This window comes from Oncorhynchus masou, chromosome 20 (assembly GCF_036934945.1).
Source record: "Oncorhynchus masou masou isolate Uvic2021 chromosome 20, UVic_Omas_1.1, whole genome shotgun sequence".
Classification (NCBI taxonomy): domain Eukaryota; kingdom Metazoa; phylum Chordata; class Actinopteri; order Salmoniformes; family Salmonidae; genus Oncorhynchus; species Oncorhynchus masou.
Window position 1 is genome coordinate 14,971,417 of NC_088231.1, and position 26,849 is coordinate 14,998,265.

Sequence of the window (26,849 nt, forward strand, 5' to 3'; positions counted from 1 at the left end):
AACATGCCCAAATACAACACCAGCCGAACCCACAACAAATCACCACCACCTAGGGGTTATTTTCAACCCTTACCACTGAAACATTACAGATTTCCAGAGAGAAATGGAAAGGTAATTTAGGATTGAGCCGACATATGTAGCGCTTACCGTCTCCGCCAACTTGGGAACATTACCTTTCAATTTCAAATTGGGCTTTAGTGATGAATTTCCCCCGATACGGATTGAATAGAGCCCTAGGTCTCTGTCTTGTGCTACACACGACAAGTTACCGCGACAACGCTTTATACTAACCAGTCATCATTGATTTGATGATTTGGATTTGATTTGATCATTCTAAGACATGGTTCTGTACACCAGCAACAGACTGCATAGGTCACCACAACAATTCCTACACTACCATTTCTAACAATAAGACTTGGTTGTCTTTATTTATAGAAACAACACACATAGGAATGTGACTGTCATGTCGCTACGACAACGCTCTATACTACTAACCATTCATAATGAGTACGTTGTCATGTAATTAGTCATCATTTTGCAGATGTTGTCAAGTGGAGCTGGGTTTGGACTGCAATTAAACACAATTTCAAATAAAGAGACGCTTGTGTGTTGGATGAAAATGTGGGGATGCATCAATCGAAGTCTTGAGAAATGGAAAATCCCCCTCCGACCCCATCAAAGACCGTGTCCATGCCCTGTGCTTACATTAAAGAAATGTCTCTAAATGGTAAACACATGTGGGCTGGTCTGTGTTTGGGCTAAAATGGCTGAATGTTGAACATGATACGACAGCATTTGAGTTAATCTTTCCACTGAGAAACCACATCAGGGTGTTTACACTGAAGCCTAGTGTACGCTGTGTGTGTGTGTGTGTGTCCAGAGATGAAGCTAGGACTGACTGTTCCCTAGAGCAGTACAGTGTGTGTGTGTGTGAGAGAGAGACAGCGTGATGAAGGGGAAGGGTGTTACTCAAGCCTAATGAATCCATCTGCATTCAGGGGGCAGTCTTCCTCCAGGCGCAGACAGGAGCAAACGACCACCAACCTGCGAGCAGAGAGACTCTGGAGGCTGGGGCTCACTTCTCCGGAACAGACAGATGTAAACGATCAAGGAAAGATTGAAGTGGATGGAATAATCGGGGGGACTGGGACGGATTTGACTAAGAATCTAGGGATTCTTTCCAAACAACAAACATAGGTTTGTGGCTTTGGACTGCAGCATAGAAGCAGTTTTCTCCCCACTATGTACAGACTGTCCTTTACAAACTTTAGACTGGCGTTGTACAATGAGGGCAATTCCCACTGTTTTTTATTTATTTTATTTATTTCCAGAGGTTGATGCCTACTGCGCCCTGGGCTGGTGTAATGGACGCCTTATGATAATACTACTGTCTCTTTGATCATTCCTCTGCCCAGCGGTAGGTAGGTAGCCTAGTAACTGCTAGAAGCCAGGCTCTGACTGGCATGGAGGATGGATGTGAAGGATTACCATGGTGTCCTCAGAGCTCCAGGGAAGAAGGATCTGGTGTCCTAGCAGCCTCTCTGTGACCTGTCACCCAGCACATCCTGAGGGGAGGAGCGGTGGAGGGGTGGAGGCTGGCTCTCGGGCCAGTCATTATGATAATGGTTTAGATGAGGTTGTGAAGTTATGGGGACATCTGGTGGTCAAGAGGCATCATTGCAAAAATGTGGTAATTTTGTCTGAATTAAATGTAAAACTTTACCAGGACAACAGGAATGATATGACACTTGTATTAAAAGTTGTCATGTTCAGAAGCTTCCTTGGTTCAGCAGCTACACCCCCACACAACGCTTCCTAGTCCTGGTTCAGCAGCTACGTCCCAACACAACGCTTCCTAGCCCTGGTTCAGCAGATACGTCCCCAAACAAAGCTTCCTAGCCATGGTTCAGCAGCTACGTCCCCAAACAACGCTTTCTAGCCCTGGTTCAGCAGCTACGTCCCCACACAAAGCTTCCAAGCCTTGGTTCAGCAGCTACGTCCCCACACAACGCTTTTAGCCCTGGTTCAGCAGCTACGCCCCCACACAAAGCTTCCTAGCCCTGGTTCAGCAGCTACGTCCCCACACATGGCTTCCTGGCCCTGGTTCAGCAGCTACGTCCCCATACAAAGCTTCCTGGCCCTGGTTCATCAGCTACGTCCCCACACAAAGCTTTCTAGCCCTGGTTCAGCAGCTACGCCCCCTACACAAAGCTTCCTAGCCCTGGTTCAGCAGCTACGTCCCCACACAAAGCTTCCTAGTCCTGGTTCAGCAGCTACGTCCCCACACAAAGCTTCCTAGTCCTGGTTCAGCAGCTACGTTCCCACACAAAGCTTCCTAGCCCTGGTTCAGCAGCTACGTCCCCAAACAAAGCTTTCTAGCCCTGGTTCAGCAGCTACGTCCCCACACAAAGCTTCCAAGCCTTGGTTCAGCAGCTACGTCCCCACACAACGCTTCCTAGCCCTGGTTCAGCAGCTACGTCCCCACACAGAGCTTCCTGGCCCTGGTTCAGCAGCTACGTCCCCATACAAAGCTTCCTGGCCCTGGTTCATCAGCTACGTCCCCACACAAAGCTTCCTAGCCCTGGTTCAGCAGTTACGTCCCCAAACAAAGCTTTCTAGCCCTGGTTCAGCAGCTACGTCCCCACACAAAGCTTCCAAGCCTTGGTTCAGCAGCTACATCCCCACACAACGCTTCCTAGCCCTGGTTCAGCAGCTACGCCCCCACACAAAGCTTCCTAGCCCTGGTTCAGCAGCTACGGTCCCACACAAAGCTTCCTAGCCCTGGTTCAGCAGCTACGTCCCCAAATAAAATAAAATAAAATTTATTTATACAGCCCTTCGTACATCAGCTGATATCTCAAAGTGCTGTACAGAAACCCAGCCCAAAACCCCAAACAGCGAGCAATGCAGGTGTAGAAGCACGGTGGCTAGGAAAAACTCCCCAGAAAGGCCAAAACCTAGGAAGAAACCTAGAGAGGAACCAGGCTATGAGGGGTGGCCAGTCCTCTTCTGGCTGTGCCGGGTGGAGATTATAACAGAACATGGCCAAGATGTTCAAATGTTCATAAATGACCAGCATGGTCAAATAATAATAATCACAGTAGTTGTCGAGGGTGCAGCAAGTCAGCACCTCAGGAGTAAATGTCAGTAGGCTTTTCATAGCCGATCATTAAGAATATCTCTACCACTCCTGCTGTCTCTAGAGAGTTGAAAACAGCGGGTCTGGGACAGTTAGCACGTCCGGTGAACAGGTTAGGGTTCCATAGCCGCAGGCAGAACAGTTGAAACTGGAGGAGCAGTACGGCCAGGTGGACTGGGGACAGCAAGGAGTCATCATGCCAGGTAGTCCTGAGGTATGGTCCTAGGGCTCAGGTCCTCCGAGAGAGAAAAGAATGAGAGAAAGAGAGAATTAGAGAGAGCATACTTAAATTCACACAGGACACCGGATAAGACAGAAGTACTCCAGATATAACAAACTGACCCTAGCTCCCGACACAAACTATTGCAGCATAAATACTGGAGGCTGAGACAGGAGGGGTCAGGAGACACTGTGGCCCCATCCGATGATACCCCGGACAGGGCCAAACAGGAAGGATATAACCCCACCCACTTTGCCAAAACACAGCCCCTACACCACTAGAGGGATATCTTCAACCACCAACTTACCATCCTGAGACAAGGCCGAGTATAGCCCACAAAGATCTCCGCCACGGCACAACCCAAGGGGGGGGGGGGGCGCCAACCCAGACAGGAAGATCACATCAGTAACCCACTCAAGTGATGCACCCCTCTAGGGAAGGCATGAAAGAGCACCAGCAAGCCAGAGACTCAGCCCCTGTAATAGGGTTAGAGGCAGAGAATCCCAGTGGAAAGAGGGGAACCGGCCAGGCAGAGACAGCAAGGGCGGTTCGTTGCTCCAGAGCCTTTCCGTTCACCTTCACACTCCTGGGCCAGACTACACTCAATCATATGACCCACTGAAGAGATGAGTCTTCAGTAAAGACTTAAAGGTTGGGTATGCAGACCATTCCATAAAAATGAAGCTCTATAGGAGAAAGCCCTGCTTCCAGCTGTTTGCTTAGAAATTCTAGGGACAATTAGGAGGCCTGGCACTTGTGACCGTAGCGTACGTGTAGGTATCAGAGGTGTAGGTATCAGAGAGATAGGTAGGAGCAAGCCCATGTAGTGCTTTGTAGGTTAGCAGTAAAACTTTGAAATCAGCCCTTGCCTTAACAGGAAGCCAGTGTAGGGAGGCAAGCGCTGGAGTGATATGATCACATTTTTTGGATCTAGTCAGGATTCTCGTAGCCGTATTTAGCACTAACTGAAGTTTATTTAGTGCTTTATTTGGGTAGCCGGAAAGTAGAGCATTGCTGTAGTCTAACCTAGAAGTAACAAAAGCATGGATTCATTTTTCTGCATCATTTTTGGACAGAAAGTTTCTGATTTTTGCAATGTTACGTAAGATGGAAAAAAGCTGTCCTCGTTCGTCAAAAGAGAGATCAGGGCCCAGAGTAACGCCGAGGTCCTTCACAGTTTTATGTGAGACGACTGTACCACCATTAAGATTAATTGTCAGATTCAACAGAAGATCTCTTTGTTTCTTGGGACCTAGAACAAGCATCTCTGTTTTGTCAGAGTTTAAAAGTAGAAAGTTTGCAGCCATCCACTTCCTTATGTCTGAAACACAGGTTTCTAGCAATTTTGGGGCTTCACCGTGTTTCATTGAAATGTACAGCTGTGTGTCATCCGCATAGCAGTGAAAGTTAACATTATGTTTTCGAATGACATCCCCAAGAGGTAAAATATATGGTGAAAACAAGTGGTCCTAAAACGGAACCTTGAGGAACACCGAAATGTACAGTTGATTTGTCAGAGGACAAACCATTCACAGAGACAAACTGATATCTTTCCGACAGATAAGATCTAAACCAGGCCAGAACTTGTCCGTGTAGACCAATTTGGGTTTCCAATCTCCCTAGCCCTGGTTCAGCAGCTACGTCCCCACACAAAGCTTCCTAGTCCTGGTTCAGCAGCTACGTCCCCGCACAAACATTTCAGCAACAGAAAACACCCACCACTATATAATTAATTTAATAATTTATTCAACTCATTGATTATGATAAAATCTATAAAACTGCATCCATTGATACTCTTCAAGTATAAACTGCAATGTCAAGTCTCTTGTATGAGTAAGTAGGTCAGTGTTTCAATTTGAAGGCAGTGTGTTGTGTGTGAGATTGGGAGGGGGACCAAGACCTAGAATTCCTTTCCTTCTCTCATCAACAATCAATCGTCCTTACAGAGCAGTGACCTAAGAGACAAGGCGAGAAGTGTAATCAATATTACAGTATATGGATAATGCTGTTGGTATTTGATCTCCACTTCAGCTAGGTCACTGTGAGTAGGAGGATGATGAAGAAGAGGTGAAGGCCTTCAGTAACAGATCAGCCGCCAGGCCCGGTGATATAGCTCCCCTGGTGACCCTGTCCTCTAGCTGGGGTAGCTCCTCCCTGACGGCAGGGTGTTCCTGGAAGTGCCTCAGGACATTCTCTTGGATCAGGCTCCACATCCACACCTTGTGCTGGGCCCTACGTCTGTCCTGGAAGTCCCCACTGGACAGGGTGGCTGAGCGGAAGGCCTCCATCTTACCCCACAGCTCTGCTACACCCTCGCCTGTCTGGGATGACACACGCACTACCTGGTGGGGAGGGGGGAGAACCACACACACACAATATATGGACTTTGGGGATTTTCAGTACCCACAAGGATAGTAATAAAAGCCCCCCCACACACAGTGCATACAGACATACATATACTCTCACATATGGTACTGGACACACCTACTCATTCAAGGGTTTTTCATTATTTTTACTATTTTCTACATTGTAGAATAATAGTGAAGACATCAAAACTATGAAATAACACATATGGAATCATGTAGTGACCAATTTTTTTTAAATCTAAATATATTTTAGATTCTTCTAAGTAGCCACCCTTTGTGTTGATGACAGCTTTGTACTCTTGGCATTCTCTCAACGAGCTTCACCTGGAAAGCTTTTCCAACAGTCTTGAAGTGGTTCCCACATATGCTGAGCACTTGTTAGCTGCTTTTCCTTCACTCTGCAGTCCAACTCATCCCAAACCACCTCAATTGGGTTGAGGTCAGGTGATTGTGGAGGCCGGGTCATCTGATGCAGCACTCCATCACTCTCCTTCTTGGTCAAAAAGCTCTTACACAGCCTGGACGTGTGTTGGGTCATTGTCCTGTTGAAAAACAAATGATAGTCCCACTAAGCGCAAACCAGATGGGATGGCGTATCGCTGCAGAACGCTGTGGTAGCCATGCTGGTTAAGTGTACCTTGAATTCTAAATAAATCACAGTGTCACCAGCAAAGCACCCCCACACCATCACACCTCCTCCTCCATGCTTCACGGTGGGAACCACACATGTAGAGATCATCCATTCAACTACTTTACGTCTCACAAAAAAACAACGGCTGGAACCAAACATCTCAAATTTGGACTCATCAGACCAAAGGACAGATTTCCACTGGTCTAATGTCCATTGTTCATGTTTCTTGGACCAAGCAAGTCTCTTCTTATTATTGGTGTCCATTAGTAGTGGTTTCTTGCAGCAATTCGACCTGATTCACACAGTCTCCTCTGAACAGTTGATGTTGAGATGTATCTGTTACCTGAACTCTGTGAAGCATTTATTTGGGCTGCAATTTCTGAGGCTGGTAACTCTAATGAACTGATCCTCTGCAGCAGAGGTAACTCTGGGTCTTCCTTTCCTGTGGTGGTCCTCATAAGAGCCAGTTTCATCATAGCGCCTGATGTTTTTTGCGACTGCACTTGAAGAAACTTTCAAAGTTCTAGACATTTTCCAGATTGACTGACCTTCATGATGGATTGTCATTTCTCTTTCTTTATCTCAGCTGTTCTTGCCATAATATGGACTTGGTCTTTACCAAATAGGGCAATAGGGCTATCTTCTGTATACCAACCCTACCTTGTCACAACACAACTGATGGGCTCAAACACATTAAGAAGGAAAGAAATTCCACAAATTAACTTTTAACAAGGCACACCTGTTAATTGAAACAGGTGACTACCTCATGAAGCTGGTTGAGAGAATGCCAAGCATTTGCAAAGCTGTCATCAAGGCAAAGGGTGGCTACTTTGAAGAATCTCAAATATATTTTGATTTGTTTAACACTTTTTTGGTTACTACATGATTCCATATGTGTGTTAAGGGAATTTGTATCTATAATGACTAATTATGTATACATTTCAATCAAGATGTACTAATCAGAATACTAAATGTTACTGTATATGTATGAATTTTCTTTCTTGATCCCGGTATTGAATATAATGTGTGTGAATGTGGTCAAGAGTAGAACAATGACTGTCTGTTCCTTGGTAGAAATGAATCAGACTGGCGAGAAAACCTTGAGTCGTAAATTATATTAAATTGGTAGGGAGACGGATGTGGGAAGGCTTGAGATACAGCCTTTGTATTGGAACGGAGACTGGCACGTGGTTGTGTTGGAACTAATGACGTCATTTTCAGTTTATAACCTGTGGATTAACCTGTATCTTGGCAGTACTCTCTTGAATAAAGGCTGCTATTTGACTTTAAGACCGGGCTCTGTCCATTCCTATAAAATAAGGGTCTTACAAATTCTTATGAATTGACAGTGTTTAATTATAATTGGGAATTAAAACAGAGGAATTAAATTCCTTCAATAATGTGTTATTTCATAGTTTTGATGTCTTCACTATTATTCTAAAATGTAGAAAATAGTGCAAATAAGGAAAAACACTGCAATGAGTAGGTGTGTCCAGACTTTTGACTGGTACTGTATGTGAACACAGACGTGTGGAACCCCATGCAGTTGGTAATCAATCCCCCCATATGCCCATGCAGGCACAGTGACACACAACAGATATCACACACCCAGTGGGGTCTCTGTATTCCCATATTCACCTCAGGCCTGTCCAGACAACACCAGTGATTTAAGGACTAAACAACTCAGTATTGACCAGTGCTTGAATGAGAGTGAGGGCACTACAAACGGTGAACTGTGTGAAGTCATATCTCAATGGTGCAATACTCTATCAAGCTGATTTCTATAGAGTCATTCCTAAATTGGTCTATTCACAATTCAAGTGTGCCAATATAAATGTGTTTCTGACATGGGGAAATACTGTAGAAATGTCTTACAAAGCTACAGTCAAAATGATTAATCTGCTAGAAGGGAGCCTTCACAAGTACACTCCCCTGAACCTAATATTGAGATATGGCAGAGGAGGAATCATGTGGAGACCCATTAAAATCACTGTGGTGGATATCTCCTGTCCTGAAGTCAGTGTTGCTGCCTCTGGTACTAGTGGAAAGAAGAACAGGGCCAGAGAGTGAGAGAGAGAGACAAATGGAGCAAAACAGAGAGAGATGAGATAGATGGAGATGAAGAGAGAGAGAGAGGTGGATAGAAATAGAGACAGAAAAACAGAGAGAGAGAAAGGAGAGAGAGAGAGAGCGAGAGAGACAGAAAATTGCAAAAAGAAGAGAGAGAGACAGAGAACCAGAGAGCGAGACAGGATTGGGAGTCTTTCATCTGAGTGGGTGGGCTGCTAATCAGGAAAATACATGACACAGCAGCTCTCTATTCAGAGTGGGGAGGAAGAAGAGAGGGATGGAGGGAGAAGGGTGGGTGGGTGGCGGTAGGGGACTTTGGCAGGTTGCCAGGTGGGCAGATGCTGCATTGGGCCGCAAGCGGTCGGTCTGAGACAAAGAGACAACGCCACAACGCTCTGCCCAGGGCGGGAGATATGCAGAGAGCACCCCCTCCCCACCCCGGGAACACTGCGACAGACTAGAGTGCCCTGATGATGACATCACATTAAATCCCTCTCCCCCGGGTCAGCTGACCTCACTGTACAGTGGGACGGCCTGTCGGTTCTGGTGATGTGTGCGTTGTGGAGAGTTGAGGGCGGCAAAAAAGGATTTTCAGAGGAAATGTAACACAGCTCTCCAATAGAGGATACGAAGAAGAACATCAGGTTCCAACCCCCAGTTACCTAGAGTTTGAGGCAATATGCCTATTTTTTTGTAGGTATGCATTTATTTCTCATTATCTGTTTGTATTTCTTAATTCTGTGCATATGAAAGTATGAGCACAAACCCACACAACCCAACACTAACCACATTCCAGGTCTTGGACTTCTTCCTGAGCAGCTATTTGAAGCACTTTTCTATATACAGTGGGGCAAAAAGTATTTAGTCAGCCACCAATTGTGCAAGTTCTCCCACTTAAAAAGATGAGAGAGGCCTAATTTTCATCATAGGTACACTTCAACTATGACAGACAAAATTAGAAAAAAAATCCAGAAAATCACATTGTAGGATTTTTTTATGAATTTATTTGCAAATTATGGTGGAAAATAAGTATTTGGTCAATAACAAAAGTCTCTCAATACTTTGTTATATATCCTTTGTTGGCAATGACAGAGGTCAAACATTTTCTGTAAGTCTTCACACACTGTTGCTGGTATTTTGACCCATTCCTAGATGCAGATCTCCTCTAGAGCAGTGATGTTTTGGGGCTGTTGCTGGGCAACACGGGCTTTCAACTCCCTCCAAAGATTTTCTATGGGGTTGAGATCTGGAGACTGGCTAGGCCACTCCAGGACCTTGAAATGCTTCTTACGAAGCCACTCCTTCGTTGCCCGGGCGGTGTGTTTGGGATCATTGTCATGCTGAAAGACCCAGCCACGTTTCATCTTCAATGCCCTTGCTGATGGAAGGAGGTTTTCACTCAAAATCTTACGATACATGGCCCCATTCATTCTTTCCTTTACACGGATCAGTCGTCCTGGTCCCTTTGCAGAAAAAACAGCCCCAAAGCATGATGCTTCCACCCCCATGCTTCACAGTAGGTATGGTGTTCTTTGGATGCAACTCAGAATTCTTTGTCCTCCAAACACGACGAGTTGAGTTTTTACCAAAAAGTTATATTTTGGTTTCATCTGACCATATGACATTCTCCCAATCTTCTACTGGATCATCCAAATGCTCTCTAGCAAACTTCAGACAGGCCTGGACATGTACTGGCTTAAGCAGGGGGACACCTCTGGCACTGCAGGATTTGAGTCCCTCGCGGCGTAGTGTGTTGATGGTAGGCTTTGTTACTTTGGTCCCAGCTCTCTGCAGGTCATTCACTAGGTCCCCCCGTGTGGTTCTGGGATTTTTGCTCACCGTTCTTGTGATCATTTTGACCCCACGGGGTGAGATCTTGCGTGGAGCCCCAGATCGAGGGAGATTATCAGTGGTCTTGTATGTCTTCCATTTCCTAATAATTGCTCCCACAGTTGATTTCTTCAAACCAAGCTGCTTACCTATTGCAGATTCAGTCTTCCCAGCCTAGTGCAGGTCTACAATTTTGTTTCTGGTGTCCTTTGACAGCTCTTTGGTCTTGGCCATAGTGGAGTTTGGAGTGTGACTGTTTGAGGTTGTGGACAGGTGTCTTTTATACTGATACCAAGTTCAAACAGGTGCCATTAATACAGGTAACGAGTGGAGGACAGAGGAGCCTCTTAAAACCTCTCTGGGCAACCTGACGCGCTAGCGTCCCACCTTGCCAACAATAAATGCAAATGCGCTACGCCAAATGCTAATAGCACTCGTTAAAACTCAAACTTTCATTAAAACACACATGCTGGGTACTCAATTCAAGCTACACTCTTTGTGAATCTAGCCAACAAGTCAGATTTTTAAAATGCTTTTCGGCGAAAGCATGAGAAGCTATTATCTGATAGCATGCAACACCCCGAAATACCTGAAGGGGACGTAAATAAAAGAATTAGCGTAGCCGGTGCTACACAAAACACAGAAATAAAATATAAAACATTCATTACCTTTGACGAGCTTCTTTGATTGCACTCCTATATGTCCCATAAACATCACAATTGGGTCTTTTTTTCGTTTAAATCGGTCCTTGTATACCCAAAATGTCCATTTATGAAGACTGTGTGATCCAGGAAAAACACTGTTTATAAACGCAACGTTATTTTTTTAAATTAAAAAAGTTGCCTATAAACTTTGACAAAACACTTCAAACTACTTCTGTAATCCAACTTTAGGTATTAGTAAACGTTAATAAACGATCAAATTGATCACGGAGCGATCTGTATTCAATAGCAACAAGTTTGGAAAACGTAGTCCACTTTCCCCCTTCCATTTCTTCCTGCTGTGTACCTGACGAAAGGCTGTGCCTATTACTCATATGACCAAGGATTTAGCTGCATAGAATTCACAACACTGGCGACATCGTGTAGAAGCTGTAGGAACTGTAAGCCCATCATTATCTATTATACCTTGCAATAGACAATACAGAGACTGGCGGATTGATTTTTTCTTCGTCGATTTTGTGATCAGGTTTCCTTGCGATTTTGACCACGAAACACGTTCTGTTATAGTCACAGACATCATTTAACCAGTTTTAGAAACTTCAGAGTGTTTTCTATGCACACATACTAATCATATACATATACTATATTCCTGGCATGAGTAGCAGGACGTTGAAATGTTGCGCATTTTTAACAGAATGTTGAAAAATGTAGCCCTAGCTCTAAAGTAAGAAGTTACAGGTTTGTGAGCGCCAGAAATCTTGCTTGTTTGTAGGTGACCAAATACTTATTTTCCACCATAATTTGCAAATAAATTCATTAAAAATCTACAATGTGATTTTCTGGATTTTTTTTTCTCATTTTGTCTGTCATAGTTGAAGTGTAACTATGATGAAAATTACAGGCCTCTCTCATCTTTTTAAGTGGGAGAACTTGCACAATTGGTGGCCGACTAAATACTTTTTTGCCCCACTAAGTTTAACCCCTTCACACTACCACTCAGACAAAAAACATTCAACCCAATTACAACCCACCTTAGGGTTCCAGGACTTTGATTTCTTCCTGAGCAGTTTCAGAGCGCTGGTATACTCTGCCTGGATTCTCCTGGCTGGAACTAACAGGTCTCCGTCTGCTTTAGTGACCACCACCAGGTCTGCCTTCTCTATGATGCCTCGCTTAATGCCCTGGCAATGGAGAACACACACAGATTCAGTACTGTGCCCTGAACTTTACAAAATGTCCCTGTACCTTAGAGGCTGCTTGCCCTATGTACATAGTCATGGAACACTGGTCACTTTAATAATGTTTACATACCGTTTTACCCATTTCATACGCCTCACAAGTCCTCAACTAGCAGCTTCATTAAATAGTACCCGAAAAACACCAGTCTCAACATCAACAGTGAAGAGGCAACTCCAGGATGCTGGCCTTCTAGGCAGAGTTGCAAGAAAAAGACTGGCCAATAAAAAGAAAAGATTAAGATGGGTAAAAGAACACAGACACTGGACAGAGGAGCTCTGCCTAGAAGGCCAGCATCCCAGAGTCGCCTCTTCACTGTTGACGTTGAGACCGGTGTTTTGCGGGTACTATTTAATTAAGCTGCCAGTTGAGGACTTGTGAGGCGTCTGTTTCTCAGCCAGTTTGCGCTGTTCTGTGAAGGGGTAGTACACAGTTTTGTACGAGATCTTCAGTTTTTTGGCAATTTCTCGCATGGAATAGCCTTCATTTGTCAGAACAAGAATAGACTGACGAGTTTCAGATGAAAGTTGTTTCTGGACATTTTGAGCCTGCAATTGAACCCACAAATGCTGATGCTCCAGATACTAGTCTAAATAAGGTGAGTTTTAATACTTCTTTAATCCGAACAACAGTTTTCAGCTGTACTAACATAATTGCAAAATTATTTTCTAATGATCAATTAGCCTTTTAAAATTATAAACTTGGATTAGCTAACACAACGTGCAATTGAAACACAGGACTGATGGTTGCTGATAATGGGCCCCTGTACGCCTATGTAGATATTTCAATAAAAATCAGCAGTTTCCAGCTACAATAGTCATTTACAACATTAACAATGTCTACACTGTATTTAGGATCAATTTGATGTTATATTAATAGACAAAAAAATGCTTTTCTTTCAAAAACAAGGACATTTCTAAGTGACCCCAAACTTTTGAACGGTAGTGTATATGAGATTATTCAAAGTAGGCACCCTTTGCATTGATGACAGCTTTGCACACTCTTGGAATTCTCTCAACCAGCTTCATGAGGTAGTCACCTGGAATGCATTTCAATTAACAGGTGTGCCTTGTTAAAAGTGAATTTATGGAATTTCTTTCCTTCTTAATGTGTTTGAGCCAATCAGTTGTGTTGTGTTGTGACAAGGCAGGGGTGGTATACAGAAGATGGTCTTAACCAAATAGGGCTAAGTCCATATTATGGCAAGAACAGCTCAAATAAGCAAAGAGAAACAACAGTCCACAACAACAGTTCAAGAACTTTGAAAGTTTCTTCAAGTTCAGTCACAAAAACCATCAAGCATTATGATGAAACTGGCTCTCATGAGGACCGCCACAGGAAAGGAAGACCCAGAGTTACCTCTGCTGCAGAGGATAAATTCATAAATTGCAGCCCAAATAAATGCTTCACAGAGTTCAAGTAACAGACACATCTCAACATCAACTTCATGGTCGAATTGCTGCAAAGAAACCACTACTAAAGGACACAAATAATAATAAGAGACTTGCTTAAAAGACAGCAACACAAGCAATGGACAATAAACCGGTGGAAATCTGTCTTTGGTCTGATGAATTCAAATTTGAGATTTATGGTTCCAACCACCATGTCTTTGTGAGACGCAGAGCAGGTGAAGGGATGATTTCCGCATGTATAGTTCCCGCCGTGAAGCATGGAGGAGGTGGTGTGATGATGCTTTGCTGGTGACACTGAGTAATTTATTTAGAATTCAAGGTACACTTAACCAGCATGGCTACCACAGCATTCTGCAGCGATACGCCATCCCACCTGGTTTGGGCAACAGGACAATGACCCAAACACACCTATCAGTGTAAGGGCTATTTGACCAAGAAGTAGAGTGATGGAGTGCTGCATCAGATGACCTGGCCTCCACAATCACCTGACTTCAACCCAATTGAGATGGTTTGGGATGAGTTGGACCGCAGAGTGAAGGAAAAGCAGCCAACAAGTGCCCAGCATATGTGGGAACTCCTTCAAGACGGTTAGAAAAGCATTCCAGGTGAAGCTCGTTGAGAGAATGCCAAGTGTGCAAAGCTGTCATCAAGGCAAAGGGTGGCTACTTTGAAGAATCTAAAATATATTTAGATTTGTTTGACACTGTTGGTTACTACATGATTTCATGTGTTATTTCATTTGTTTTGATGTCTTCACTATTATTCTACAATGTAGAAAATAATAAGAAAGAAAGAAAAAACATTTAAAAATGTAATGAGTCCACACTTTGATAGAAATAACGTCTGCTAAATATGTGTATGTGACCAACACGATGTGCTTTGAATCAACTTTATTGATCTCCAGAGGGAAAATTGGATGTAAATCTTATGTCTATACATCTAAGCTGATTGATGGACATTGCGACAGTCTGTGATCCTGTTTGAATACTTAAGTGCATCCTGAGAGAGAATAAGTGAAGACAACAGGGTGGAAAGAAACCATTTTGTTTCTTTTGCAAATATGAAAGGCATGAGGAATCAGATATGTACACTGCTCAAAAAATAAAGGGAACACTTAAACAACACAATGTAACTCACAGTCAATCACACTTCTGTGAAATCAAACTGTCCACTTAGGAAGCAACACTGATTGACAATAAATTTCACATGCTGTTGTGCAAATGGAATAGACAACAGGTGGAAATTATAGGCAATTAGCTAGACACCCCCAATAAAGGAGTGGTTCTGCAGGTGTTAACCACAGACCACTTCTCAGTTCCTATTCTTCCTGGCTGATGTTTTGGTCACTTTTGAATGCTGGCGGTGCTTTCACTCTAGTGGTAGCATGAGACGGAGTCTACAACCAACACAAGTGGCTCAGGTAGTTCAGCTCATCCAGGATGGCACATCAATGCGAGCTGTGGCAAGATGGTTTGCTGTGTCTGTCAGCGTAATGTCCAGAGCATGGAGGCGCTACCAGGAGACAGGCCAGTACATCAGGAGATGTAGAGGAGGCCGTAGGAGGGCAACAACCCAGCAGCAGGACCGCTACCTCCGCCTTTGTGCAAGGGGGAGCAGGAGGAGCACTGCCAGAGCCATGCAAAATGACCTCCAGCAGGCCACAAATGTGCATGTGTCTGCTCAAACAGTCAGAAACAGACTCCATGAGGATGGTATGAGGGCCCGACGTCCACAGGTGGGGGTTGTGCTTACAGCCCAACACCGTGCAGGACGTTTGGCATTTGCCAGAGAACACCAAGATTGGCAAATTCGCCACTGGTGCCCTGTGCTCTTCACAGATGAAAGCAGGTTCACACTGAGCACATGACAGATGTGACAGAGTCTGGAGACGCTGTGGAGAACGTTCTGCTGCTTGCAACATCCTCCAGCATGACCGGTTTGGCGGTGGGTCAGTCATGGTGTCGCATTTCTTTGGGGGGCCGCACAGCCCTCCATGTGCTCGCCAGAGGTAGCCTGACTGCCATTAGATACTGAGATGAGATCCTCAGACCCCTTGTGAGACTATATGCTGGTGGCCCTGGGTTCCTCCTAATGCAAGACAATGCTAGACCTCATGTGGCTGGAGTGTGTCAGCAGTTCCTGCAAGAGGAAGGCATTGATGCTATGGACTGGCCCGTCCGTTCCCCAGACCTGAATCCAAATGAGCACATCTGGGACATCATGTCTCGCTCCATCCACCAACGCCACGTTGCACCACAGACTGTCCAGGAGTTGGCGGATGCTTTAGTCCAAGTCTGGGAGGAGATCCCTCAGGAGACCATCCCCACCTCATCAGGAGCATGCCCAGGCGTTGTAGGGAGGTCATACAGGCACGTGGAGGCCACACACACAACTGAGCCTCATTTTGACTTGGATCAGCCTGTAGTGTGGTTTTCCACTTTAATTTTGAGTGTGACTCCAAATCCAGACCTCCATGGGTTGATAAATTTGACTTCCATTGATCATTTTTTTGTGTGATTTTGTTGTCAGCACATTCAACTATGTAAAAAAAAGTATTTAATAAGAATATTTCATTCATTCAGATCTAGGATGTGTTATTTTAGTGTTCCCTTTATTTTTTTGAGCAGTGTACTTTAAAGACAGTTGAACTAAACTCATGAGACATTTATTTTCATCAAGAATCAATGGATATATCATTAATTTAAATGATCAAAAATGTCTGTAAATATCACAAGATTTTCACTGGTTCTTTAATGTCATTGTAACATGGGAGTGTGATGGAGGTGCAGCCTGTCTGACCTGTAGTTCATCGCCCCCTGCTGGTGGGATCAGCAACACAAACATGTCCACCATGTCAGCCACAGCAAACTCTGACTGGCCTACACCTGAGGACACAACACACAATGAAACTAAGTATTTATGAAACACTATCTACCTTAGGATTTTATGAGCTATGTTATGTATGAGCTATGTATGAGCTATGAGCTATCATGTCATAATTGTATCCTTTATGCCATTTAGACTTTAGAAACCACAATGTGGAAGATGCAAAGCATGAATCACAATGAGATTAAATCTGGTTCAATAAAAACTGTGCAGGTGGCCTATCCCAGGTGAAGATTTGTCCCTTCTGAGGCTTTTAAAAACAGTCGACTCAACCATTGAGTTCCTCACCTACAGTTTCTACCAGAACGATGTCGTAGCCACCCCCCTCACACAGTACTATGGCCTCATTGGTGGTCCGGGTGACTCCTCCCAGTGTTCCAGAGGTGGGGGAGGGTCTGATGAAAGCACTCATGTCTCTGGAGAGCTCAGTCATACGAGTCTTGTCACCCATCAGAGACCCTGGGGAGAGGGGGAGGATTTATGCGTAACACCAACATAAAGTATAAAAGTGGTAGTATATCAGTATAGGTATCAATATTTAATAATAATCCTTTGCCTAGCTTGAAGAAGATATATGTGGGAAACACAGGGGGCTGCTGAAGGGAGAACGGCTCGTAATAAATGTCCAGAACAGAGAAAATGGAACGGCATCAAACACCTGGAAACAATGTGTTTGATACCATTCCCCTGATTCCGCTCCAGTCATTAACACGAGCCTGTCCTACCCAATTAAGGTGCCACCAACCTCCTGTGGTGAGGAAATTATGTTTAACAACATTGAACAAGCAGAATAGTTATGTCAATGTTCACAAAATCCCACATATTACGGTGCAAGAGTCTGTCTGGCATGACGAGGCATTCTAACAGACCCATTTAAACCAATACATATACCCCACATCACTGATGAAATACCACGCACAAACACAGCGATGAATATGTAGAATGATGTGGAAACATACCTCCTGTAGTGCATGATGAGGGGTCGACAGCCAGAACAGAGACTTTATGTCCTTGTCCCGTGAGCATCTTCCCCACCACCTCGATGAAGGTGGACTTCCCAGCTCCGGGTGGGCCAGACAGACCTACAGACAGACGTCACCTCACAGAGGACAAACATGCACGTACACCAAGCCCACACTCTTCCCCATATGGTATTTTAGACTTAGCTACATCAAGAGTATGAGTACAAACATCTTCAATAAAAAGCCCACATTGCAGCCACCAACTCAAGCGGTCCAACTCTAAGGACTGCAAGCCACTAGTTCAAATGTTCACATATTATTGGGTCTGCGTGCATTCTATGTACTGGTCATAGACACAACAATGTTGAACATAACAATCCACATACTAACCTACTCTGAAGGCCAGGGGTTTCCCTCTGTTCTGTTTCTCCTGCTCCTTCCTGTGGGCCAGTACTCTCTGCAGCAGGACCTGGGCCAGCTCTTTCTTTCTAGGATGCTGGGTCTCCACCAGGGTAATGGACTCAGCCAGACTGGCCCGCTGACCTGAGATCAGTCCTTCATACAGCTTATTCAACAGCCTCTGCTCTGGTGGACTCAGCTCCTTGATGTGGCTGAGGGTGGATTCCACACACATACCGCGGATGTGTTGGGAGTTAAGCCCAGGGAATGAGGTGATACAAGGGGTGTGAGTGCAGGATGGTGGGGGTAGCTGGTGGAGGAGCCATCGTCCCCATGTTGGGGTGACGGTTCGTAAGGGGGAGGACAAGCGGTGGAGAAGCGGAAAGAGTACTGAGGGTCCCATGATTGCCTGGCACTGGTCCCTTCTCTAGGGGAGAGAGTCTGATAATGATGTAACGTTGGACAACAGGCATTCAATAGAGGTTTGTGACACATTTGAGTTCATTCAACAAGACAGAACCAAAACAAAACTGATGCTGATTACTCTATGAAACTCACTTTGGGCTATTTAGACTGTTTGAGGTTGTGGCATTCAGGAGAAAATTCTGCCAGTAGAAACGAATGGATGACTGATAAGTAGTCATATAGCTGAACAATTACAAAACGTGTACATACAATGGAGAACTCACCTTGATAGCTAGCTATTTGTACATATATCTGCTTCGTTTGTCTTTGCTGTTGTCCTCTACTATTGCTCCAAACACTTTCATAAGTGAGTATTCATTTTGGGGGGAAAGAAAATAAGGATAATTCTGTCAATTGATTCTCAAAAGCAACCACACGTTGACCAATGTTTTGGTCGTCACTAGCTACCACAGTCACAAAGTCATAAACTCCGCCCATTTCTACAATTGATCTTCTTAAAATGTGATATTAAACCTAACATTAACCCTAACCTTAACCACACTGCTAACCTTATGCCAAGACATAACCTTAAAGTAAGACCAAAAAGCACATAATTATTTTCATAAAGCTTTTTACTTCGTGGCTGTGCTATCTAGTGAAACCCAGTGGGTATTGTTTTTTTTTGCTTCGTTCACTTCCTACTCCCTGTGAAGTTGAACACCGCCCCTTTCTAGAAAAGTAGTACTACTCAAGGCCACGCGGTGGTAGCAGTTAGTCGTGGCTCTTGTCTTCACAATTCACTCAAATTGAAATTCAAGGGAATCATTTTAGAAGGCATTTATCAAGGGATGGAAAACTCTTGCACAATGTTGCTTGTATTTTGCAAGATTTTTCCATTTTCAGCCATTGTGGCCATACAATTTCATGTTAGTGTCTTGAGTTGTAATATTTTTGTGGGTGCTTATACAGTTCATGTCCTATTTCACACAGGAACATATGTATTAAAATCAAAACAAATCTAAGTTTATTTGTCACCTGCGCCGAATACAACAGGTGTAGTAGTCTTTACAGTGACATGCTTACTTACAGGCTCTAACCAATAGTGCAAAAAAGGTGTTAAGGGAACAATAGGTAAGTAAAGAAATAAAACAACAGTAAAAAGACAGGCTATATACAGTAGCGAGGCTATAAAGTAGCGAGGCTAAATACAGACACTGGCTAGTCAGGCTGATTGAGGTAGTATGTACATGTAGATATGGTTAAAGTGACTATGCATATATGATGAACAGAGAGTAACAGTAGCGTAAAAGAGGGGTTGGCAGGTGGTGGGTGGCGGGACATAATGCAGATAGCCCGGTTAGCCAATGTGCGGGATTGGTCGGTCCAATTTTTATTTATTTAAACAAATATATATTTAACCTTTATTTAACCAGGTAGGCTAGTTGAGAACAAGTTCTTATTTGCAACTGTGACCTGGCCAAGATACAGCATAGCAGTTCGACACATACAACAACACAGAGTTACACATGGAATAAACAAAACATACAGTCAATAATACAGTAGAAAAAAAGAAAACAGAAAGTCTATATACAGTGAGTGCAAATGAGGTAAGATAAGGGAGTTAATATAAATAGGCCATGGTGGCGAAGTAATTACAATATAGCAATTAAACACTGGAAAGGTAGATGTGCAGAAGATGAATGTGCAAGTAGAGATACTGAGGTGCAAAGGAGCAAGATAAATAAATAAATAAAGTATGGGGATGTGGTAGTTGGATGGGCTATATTACAGATGGGCTATGTACAGGTGCAGTGATCTGTGAGCTGCTCTGACAGCTGGTGCTTAATGCTAGTGAGGGGGATATGAGTCTCCAGCTTCAGTGATTTTTGCAGTTCATTCCAGTCATTGGCAGCAGCCACCCGTGCTATGGGTGGGTGCTGCCATGGTGACCAGTGAGCTGAGATAAGGTGGGGCTTTACCTAGCAAAGACTTGTAGATGACCTGGAGCCAGTGAGTTTGACGACGAGTATGAAGCGAGGGCCAGCCAACGAGAGTGTACAGGTCGCAGTGGTGGGTAATTTATGGGGCTTTGGTGACAAAACGGACGGCACTGTGATAGACTGCATCCAATTTGTTGAGTAGAGTGTTTGAGGCTATTTTGTAAATGACATTGCCGAAGTCGAGGATCGGTAGGATGGTCATTTTTTTTGAGGGTATGTTTGGCAACATGAGTGAAGGATGCTTTTTTGTAAAATAGGAAGCCGATTAATTTTGGATTGGAGATGTGAGTCTGGAAGGAGAGTTTACTGTCTAACCAGACACCTAGGTATTTGTAGTTGTCCACATATTCTAAGTCAGAGCTGTCCAGAGTAGTGATGCTGGACGGGCAGGCAGGTGCGGGCAGCGATCGGGTGAAGAGCATGCATTTAGTTTTACTTGTATTTAAGAGCAGTTGGAGGCCATGGAGGGAGTGTTGTATGGCATTGAAGCTCATCTGGAGGTTAGTTAACACAGTGTCCAAAGAAGGACCAGAAGTATACAGAATGGTGTCAGAATGGTGTCGTTGAGTTTTTTTGAGGTACTATGTACATGAATGTATAGTTAAAGTGACTATGCATATAAACAGAGAGTAGCAGCAGTGTAAAAAGAGGGGTTGGGGGGGGGCACACAATGCAAATAGTCTGGGTAGCCATTTGATTACCTGTTCACAGTCCTATGGCTGTGTCAATTGTGTCAATTGCATGTGTCAATTGAAAATGTGTTGTTTTCATGTCCCAACTCCCCAAGGGTGATCCAAAGGTTTTTATACCTAAGGGCCTTGCAACAGGTGTGCTTCCAATACCATGGCCCCAGTCTATATCAGAGGAGGCTGATGGGAGGAGCTGTTTGATGTGTTTGATTCGGTTCCATTCATTTTATTCCAGCTAGTACAATTTGAGCCAGTCCTATAGCTCCTCCCATCAGCCTCTACTATATCTGGTCACACCACTCCTCTATCCACACTCATTCTCCTCATATGGGGCGGCAGGGTAGCTTAGTGGTTAGAGAGTTAGACTAGTAACCGGAAGTTTGCAAGTTCAAACCCCCGAACAGGTTCTGCCCCTGAACAGGCAGTTAACCCACTGTTCCTAGGCCGTCATTGAAAATAAGAATTTGTTCTTAACTGACTTGCGTAGTTAAGTAAAGGTAAAAAAAAATATGAGAACTCACCCTTCAAATAATCATAATTGCAAGATATGCATTCTTGACTAAATATGAATGATTTTGTTATTTGAGGCTAAACATCATCATGGTGTATTCTTCTGTTTGCTTAAAGGCGCTACATGGCCATTAGGACGTCTGCATTGGCCATGCAGCATTTATGGTGATACAGCCTCTGCAGAAGTCAGGGCATTCTTGGGCTTCACCAAGCAGCGCAGAGCAGTTGTGAAGGAAGTTTTCAAGGAAGTGAGTTTGTGTTTATACAGAACCTCTCGCCCCCACCTACCATTAACAAATCATGTCAATGCGGAGCTATAGAGAGCCATCCGCATTTGTTACAACATTTGAGAGGAGCACAGCGATGGGGTAGAGTTCAATTTGGCCTCTGCGTGCCTCTAGAGCCTCCGCGATTGCGCCACACCACCCATACCGCGCCTCCGATCACATTTCAGATCAAGCTTAAATGGGCTCTTATGCAATATTTATACAGAACTTTCTTGAGCGTCAACTTGAAACTGTTATGTAGTTTATGATACCAACATTACACGTGTTGACATCCGTGGACATTAACTTTAGTTTGGACATTGACATTAACGTTCTTTTATTCTTAAAAAATGAAAACAATATAAGGACACAGGTAATGAAACAACTTTATTTATTGAATCTTCCAGTAGAGACTTGATATTCATGGAATAAAACTGCTTTCTGGGAGTACTACTCAGCAAAAACAGCGCAAAGAAAAAACTAAACAAAAAAACTAAGAGAAGAGGCAACAGTCTGTGAAAGTGCAGATAACAAGAAACAACAAGAAAACATATTCAAAAAATACAAAAATCAATACAACTTGTAATAGCGGATGGGGTTTTCTAATCCTAAAATAATTGAAAGACAAAAACAGTCTGCATTTTTATAAAATGATCAAATCATGTATTAGGGCCATCAGTAACGTACTCACCAGTGAAACTAATGTTTTTTTTCGGTCAACAAGTTCTGAAGGATGCCATTGTTTTATTAACTGTCTTTTTGTAAGTTTTGCTGAGTTGATGCCTTTAGAGAATGTAACAGAAGAGATATATCCTCAATAGATTACCACACGTGTCATAATATCCATAAACCCTAGCGGTCAAACAGAGAAATGGTTCCAATCGTTTTTCCACCATTCATTTTCCCATAAAGGATTTTAGAAACATTTCAAATGAGGGCTGTATTTCATGAAGGCTTGCCCTGGCGTGACATTTTGATAACCGTGTAAATCTCTCTAGGACAAGGTGACTTTTAGTAATATATTCGCCCCAAAAATGAAACGCTAATGTGGCTATCATAAAGAACTACAAATGCCGTGATGATCTGGACGAGCCTGCCAATGGAGGCAAAGATAAGAATCTCTGGATTAACTAATGTTAGCTAAATGCAGTAATGAATAAATTGGTTATATTCCTTTAAATGAACAATTCTGTAAACTGTCTTGTGTAAGTTCTAAATTGACAATACCTGTTAGCAAAGGTATCAGCGATGAGTACAGGAGCTTGAAGGGATTTGTAAATCTAAGAGTAAATAGCGTAATATACTGATAAAAGTCACCTTGTCCAAGAGAAATGTATATGGTTATCAAAAACGTCACGCCAGGGTAAGCCTACACAAAACATAGCCCTTATTTGAAGTGTTTCTAAAATCCCCTATGGGAAAAATGATTGGAACCATTTCCCTGTTTGAACACTAGGTTTTATGGGTATTATGACACCTCCACTGTGGGGTTCTATGTGACTCTACAATTGATTATTTTCTTTTTTTGCTGTACCATGCACAGCTAGGGTCAAACTGAACTATCATACGCTTGTGCCCGTCTCTGTATCTGTTCAGTGTCAATCTTCAGTCACTACCTAAACAAGCCAAACAGTGATTTGCGACACTAAACCAAACTACGCGTTTGCAACACCGACTGCACAGCACTTTGCTCTAATGTTGAGTATGCCTAAAACACGATTAAAATAGTTTAATTCAGGTTGTAACACGGGTGTAACACAAGAGAAATATTTATTTATATACAATGTTTTAAATCGTATGTCCTGTGAGCACAATCCCACAATGCCCACCTCACTCTCCCGCCCCGCTCCCACTAATGACCTCTCCTGATTTCTCCACATGACAGGGTTTGTAAATAATCTAAAGGGATTTTATGTAGGGGTCTTTTTCTTCAACTCTTTTTATTTGCCAAAACCTTAAAAAAAACACAACATTTTTAGGGTTCTGGGGGAGACATTAGTATTTACTGACCTCTATCTTCCAAAGTTCTAAATATGTTCATAAGAAACATAATATTTCAATTTTTTCATCCATATTGGTTGTCTTCCAATCCTTCCAATCTGTACACATTATCGTTGTAGCAACACATGAAACTGGCTGTATGGGTTTCCAATGATAACCCAAAAAACAGGGGAAGGGAAAACGGCCAGAACAAGATCAGGGACCCATATTCACGTATTAGAGTGCTGATCTATGTTCAGGTCCCCCCAGTCCATATACATTTATTCACTATGATCTAAAAGGCCAAACTGATCCTCGTTCTGACTCTTTCTGAATATGGGCCACATATGAGGAGGATACTTTGCGTAATGCTGAATTGATGATTAGTTTATAATGATTCGAGTCTGATTGATAATTATTACAGTTGGTCACAAAGATCAAGTATCTTCCAGATGCTTCCCCCCCACACATCCCAGTCTGCAATGTGCCCAATTTCAGACATAATCCCTCAAGTACAAACCCGCCAGGGTTGGGGTCAATTCCATTTCAATTCAGTCAATACAGTAAATAAACTGAATTTCCTATTTTTATTTAGATTCTCTTAAAATTCCAGTTTACTTCCTGAATTGACTGATTTCAATTAGAATTGTCCCCCACCCTGAAACCCACCCCTCCACTGGAACCTAAATGCTGGGTTTGGACAGCCCTGGGGCCTAGGGACAGTTTCGTCTAGGACACAGAGGAGATGGGGTTGTGGGGGGAGCCCATCTGGGTTAGCACCTTGTCCAGCCACTGCAGAGGACCGTGCAGGTGGATCTCAATCCAGCAGGGGGTGCTGGTCACGTCCTGGCGGTGGTACTCTGCACCCCAGCCCTGGGAGAGCAAGAGGAAGAGAGATATTCTCTTTAGGGACAGGTATTATCATCATGGCTCTTTCTCAATCGCATTTACTTTATTCTTTGAATTTCCTCGTCTTCATCTCATGACCCCATTATTCATTCTGAAACATTTAACATTATATTCTCTATATTATGGGATGTATGTCTATGACGGTTACCTTGACGAAGCTCATGCGGATGGTGCACATCTTGGTCAGCTCGTAGACAGCCTCAAACCCGTGGTTGACGGACTGGGCCAGCAGCTCAGCAAACTCCTGGTTGTTAAAGATCTTGAGGCTGCAGCCGCTGGGGATCTTACAGACGGTGGTGGGGTGGAAGCCATGGTGGTAGTTACAGTTCCGACTCTGGACGAAGATGCTGCTGTCACTCAGACATTCAGCATACACTTCACCACCCACATAGTACAGGTGGACTCCTGGGGAGAGGGGAAGAGAGGGTTACATGGGACTAGAATGGAGTAGAGTAGAGTACGCTAGATTAGAATGGAATAGAATATCCTTGCCTTTGGCAACTTGCTTGCATTCTTAATTGATTGATTTTTTGTCGTACTGCTTTGCTTTATCTTGGCCAGGTCGCAGTTGTAAACAAGAACTTGTTCTCAACTAGCCTACCTGATTAAATAAAGGTGAAATAAATACAAATAAAAAAATACACACTGACACTAACAATTGAACCAGTCCTGTGGACAGTGTGTCCATGGCCTTATATTTGGGATAATATAAGGCAATATAAGAGTGTTCCCATCCATGGCCAGTTTTACCTTTGCCAATGTGTCGCCGGGTGTTCTCTATGGTTGAGTTGCGGTTGACGTTGGAGAGGAGGCCCAGGCAGAAACGGTTGCGGTTGTTGGACGGGTCGGTGAAGCCGTCGACCAGGACGCTGGTAGAGTTGGCCTGGAACGCCTCACCCACCCGGTTGTTCAACTCGTAGTACACTATAGAGCACCAGTGTTTAGGTTCCTCGTAGGCCACTGGCTGAACATCTAGGAGAACGGGAGGAGAACGGGAGGAGAGGAGACAAGGACGAGAGGGAGGTTGTTCAGCTTGTCGTACACTATGAAGCACCAGTGTTTGTCCTCCTCATAGGCCACCGGCTGAACATCTGTACAGGATGTCAAACACACACAGAAAGGGTGAGATGTGTGTGATCAGACACACACACTCAGGCACACACTCAGGCACACACACACACACACACACACATTTAAGCAGGCACGTATAGATTGACTGGAGTGGCTCATGAGCATCAAGCCTTCTGTTCTGTTAAAGTCTGTCTGTCTAGTCTGACTTTGAGCTGCAGTCTGATATAGCAGATGTTCATCTTTCATCTCCTTCCTACTAGGATTAGAGAGAAAAAATGTTGATTTGTATGTTGATGACAAAACGTGGGAAAGGTGTATGAAATGTGTGGTATGTGACATTAAGTCTGAGTACACAGAGAGCTATAGGTCATGTTTGCATACAACAGAAACAGAAAATCAATGCTGACTGTGGTCAGTCTGGACAGGGCCAGTCTTGATCAAATACTGTCCACTGACTGCGGGCAGTCTAGTCTGGTCTGGGATCAGTATTTATTGAGTCAAGCAGTCAGTCAATAGACCAAGCCAGTGCCCGCCTGGTGCCGTCTCTCTCTGCCCGGTATCTTGGGTGAGCTTTATGCCAGCTGGCTCCCTCTCTCTAAGGGAGGGAGGGAGAGTTTATCCAAGCGGCATACTCCTCCCTAACATCCTCTGCTGAGAGTAGCGGCCATCAGGTGTATTTGGTCTATGCTTTTCCTAGATCCATCGGCCCGGCCCACAATGGAAACGGCCCTCTAGAACACTACTACAGCTGTAGTAGTGTTCTAGAGGGCCGTTTCCATTGTGGGCCGGGCCGATGGATCTAGGAAAAGCATAGACCAAATAAAGGACAGAAAATTCCCCAATCACCACTTCCAGGGAGTATTTCTCCACACCCATTGCAATATCCATCTGTGTGGGTGGGGATACTACTGTGACTGGATGCGTAACAATTATATAGGGAAATTGGTAAGGAGATTGCAATACTGGTTTTAGCGAGCGTAAACAGTTTGTACAATTCTGCCCAATACCTTGGCTGCTGAAAGGATCCACAGACTGTGTACTGTAGACACTCCAAAATTGCTTCAACTTCAAAAATCAAACCCCTTTGACACATCATCTTTTGCCATGTAAACAGCCTGCATGACTAGTGGCATTACATGACTTTTGCGTATGGACTGGCTGTTCAGATGTGTGATGTGTAGGAATGCCAGATCTCCACGGCAACTA

At 43.8% G+C, this 26,849-nt stretch overlaps 2 protein-coding genes across 5 annotated transcripts in view; both read right to left on the minus strand.

The window, feature by feature from the left end:
• Window positions 1-862: 862 nt before the first annotated feature.
• Window positions 863-18,710, minus strand: LOC135507005 (methylmalonic aciduria type A homolog, mitochondrial-like). 3 transcript variants are annotated; one of them, XM_064926471.1, is made up of 7 exons: window positions 18,503-18,709; window positions 17,805-18,240; window positions 17,412-17,534; window positions 16,741-16,911; window positions 16,366-16,451; window positions 11,950-12,099; window positions 874-5,701 (listed from the first exon to the last, which is right to left on the minus strand). In XM_064926471.1, exons 2-7 carry the CDS (start codon window positions 18,214-18,216, stop codon window positions 5,396-5,398), a joined length of 1,248 nt encoding a protein of 415 aa, XP_064782543.1. In that variant the 5' UTR covers window positions 18,217-18,240; window positions 18,503-18,709; the 3' UTR covers window positions 874-5,395. The 3 variants fall into 3 exon arrangements, with proteins under 3 accessions (XP_064782544.1, XP_064782543.1, XP_064782542.1); XM_064926470.1 differs by having other exon boundaries at window positions 875-5,701; window positions 17,805-18,254; XM_064926472.1 differs by lacking the exon at window positions 11,950-12,099 and having other exon boundaries at window positions 863-5,701; window positions 17,805-18,254; window positions 18,503-18,710.
• Window positions 18,711-22,057: 3,347 nt separating this feature from the next.
• smad1 (SMAD family member 1) overlaps window positions 22,058-26,849 on the minus strand; it is a 29,098-nt gene continuing 24,306 nt past the window's right edge. For both annotated transcript variants that reach the window (XM_064926474.1, XM_064926473.1), the window contains exons 5-7: window positions 25,323-25,544; window positions 24,721-24,977; window positions 22,058-24,536 (exon numbers count right to left, since the gene is read on the minus strand). In XM_064926474.1, coding sequence (XP_064782546.1) covers window positions 24,393-24,536; window positions 24,721-24,977; window positions 25,323-25,544 — 623 coding nt within the window. In that variant the 3' untranslated portion in view covers window positions 22,058-24,392. The remainder of the gene's footprint in view (window positions 24,537-24,720; window positions 24,978-25,322; window positions 25,545-26,849) is intronic.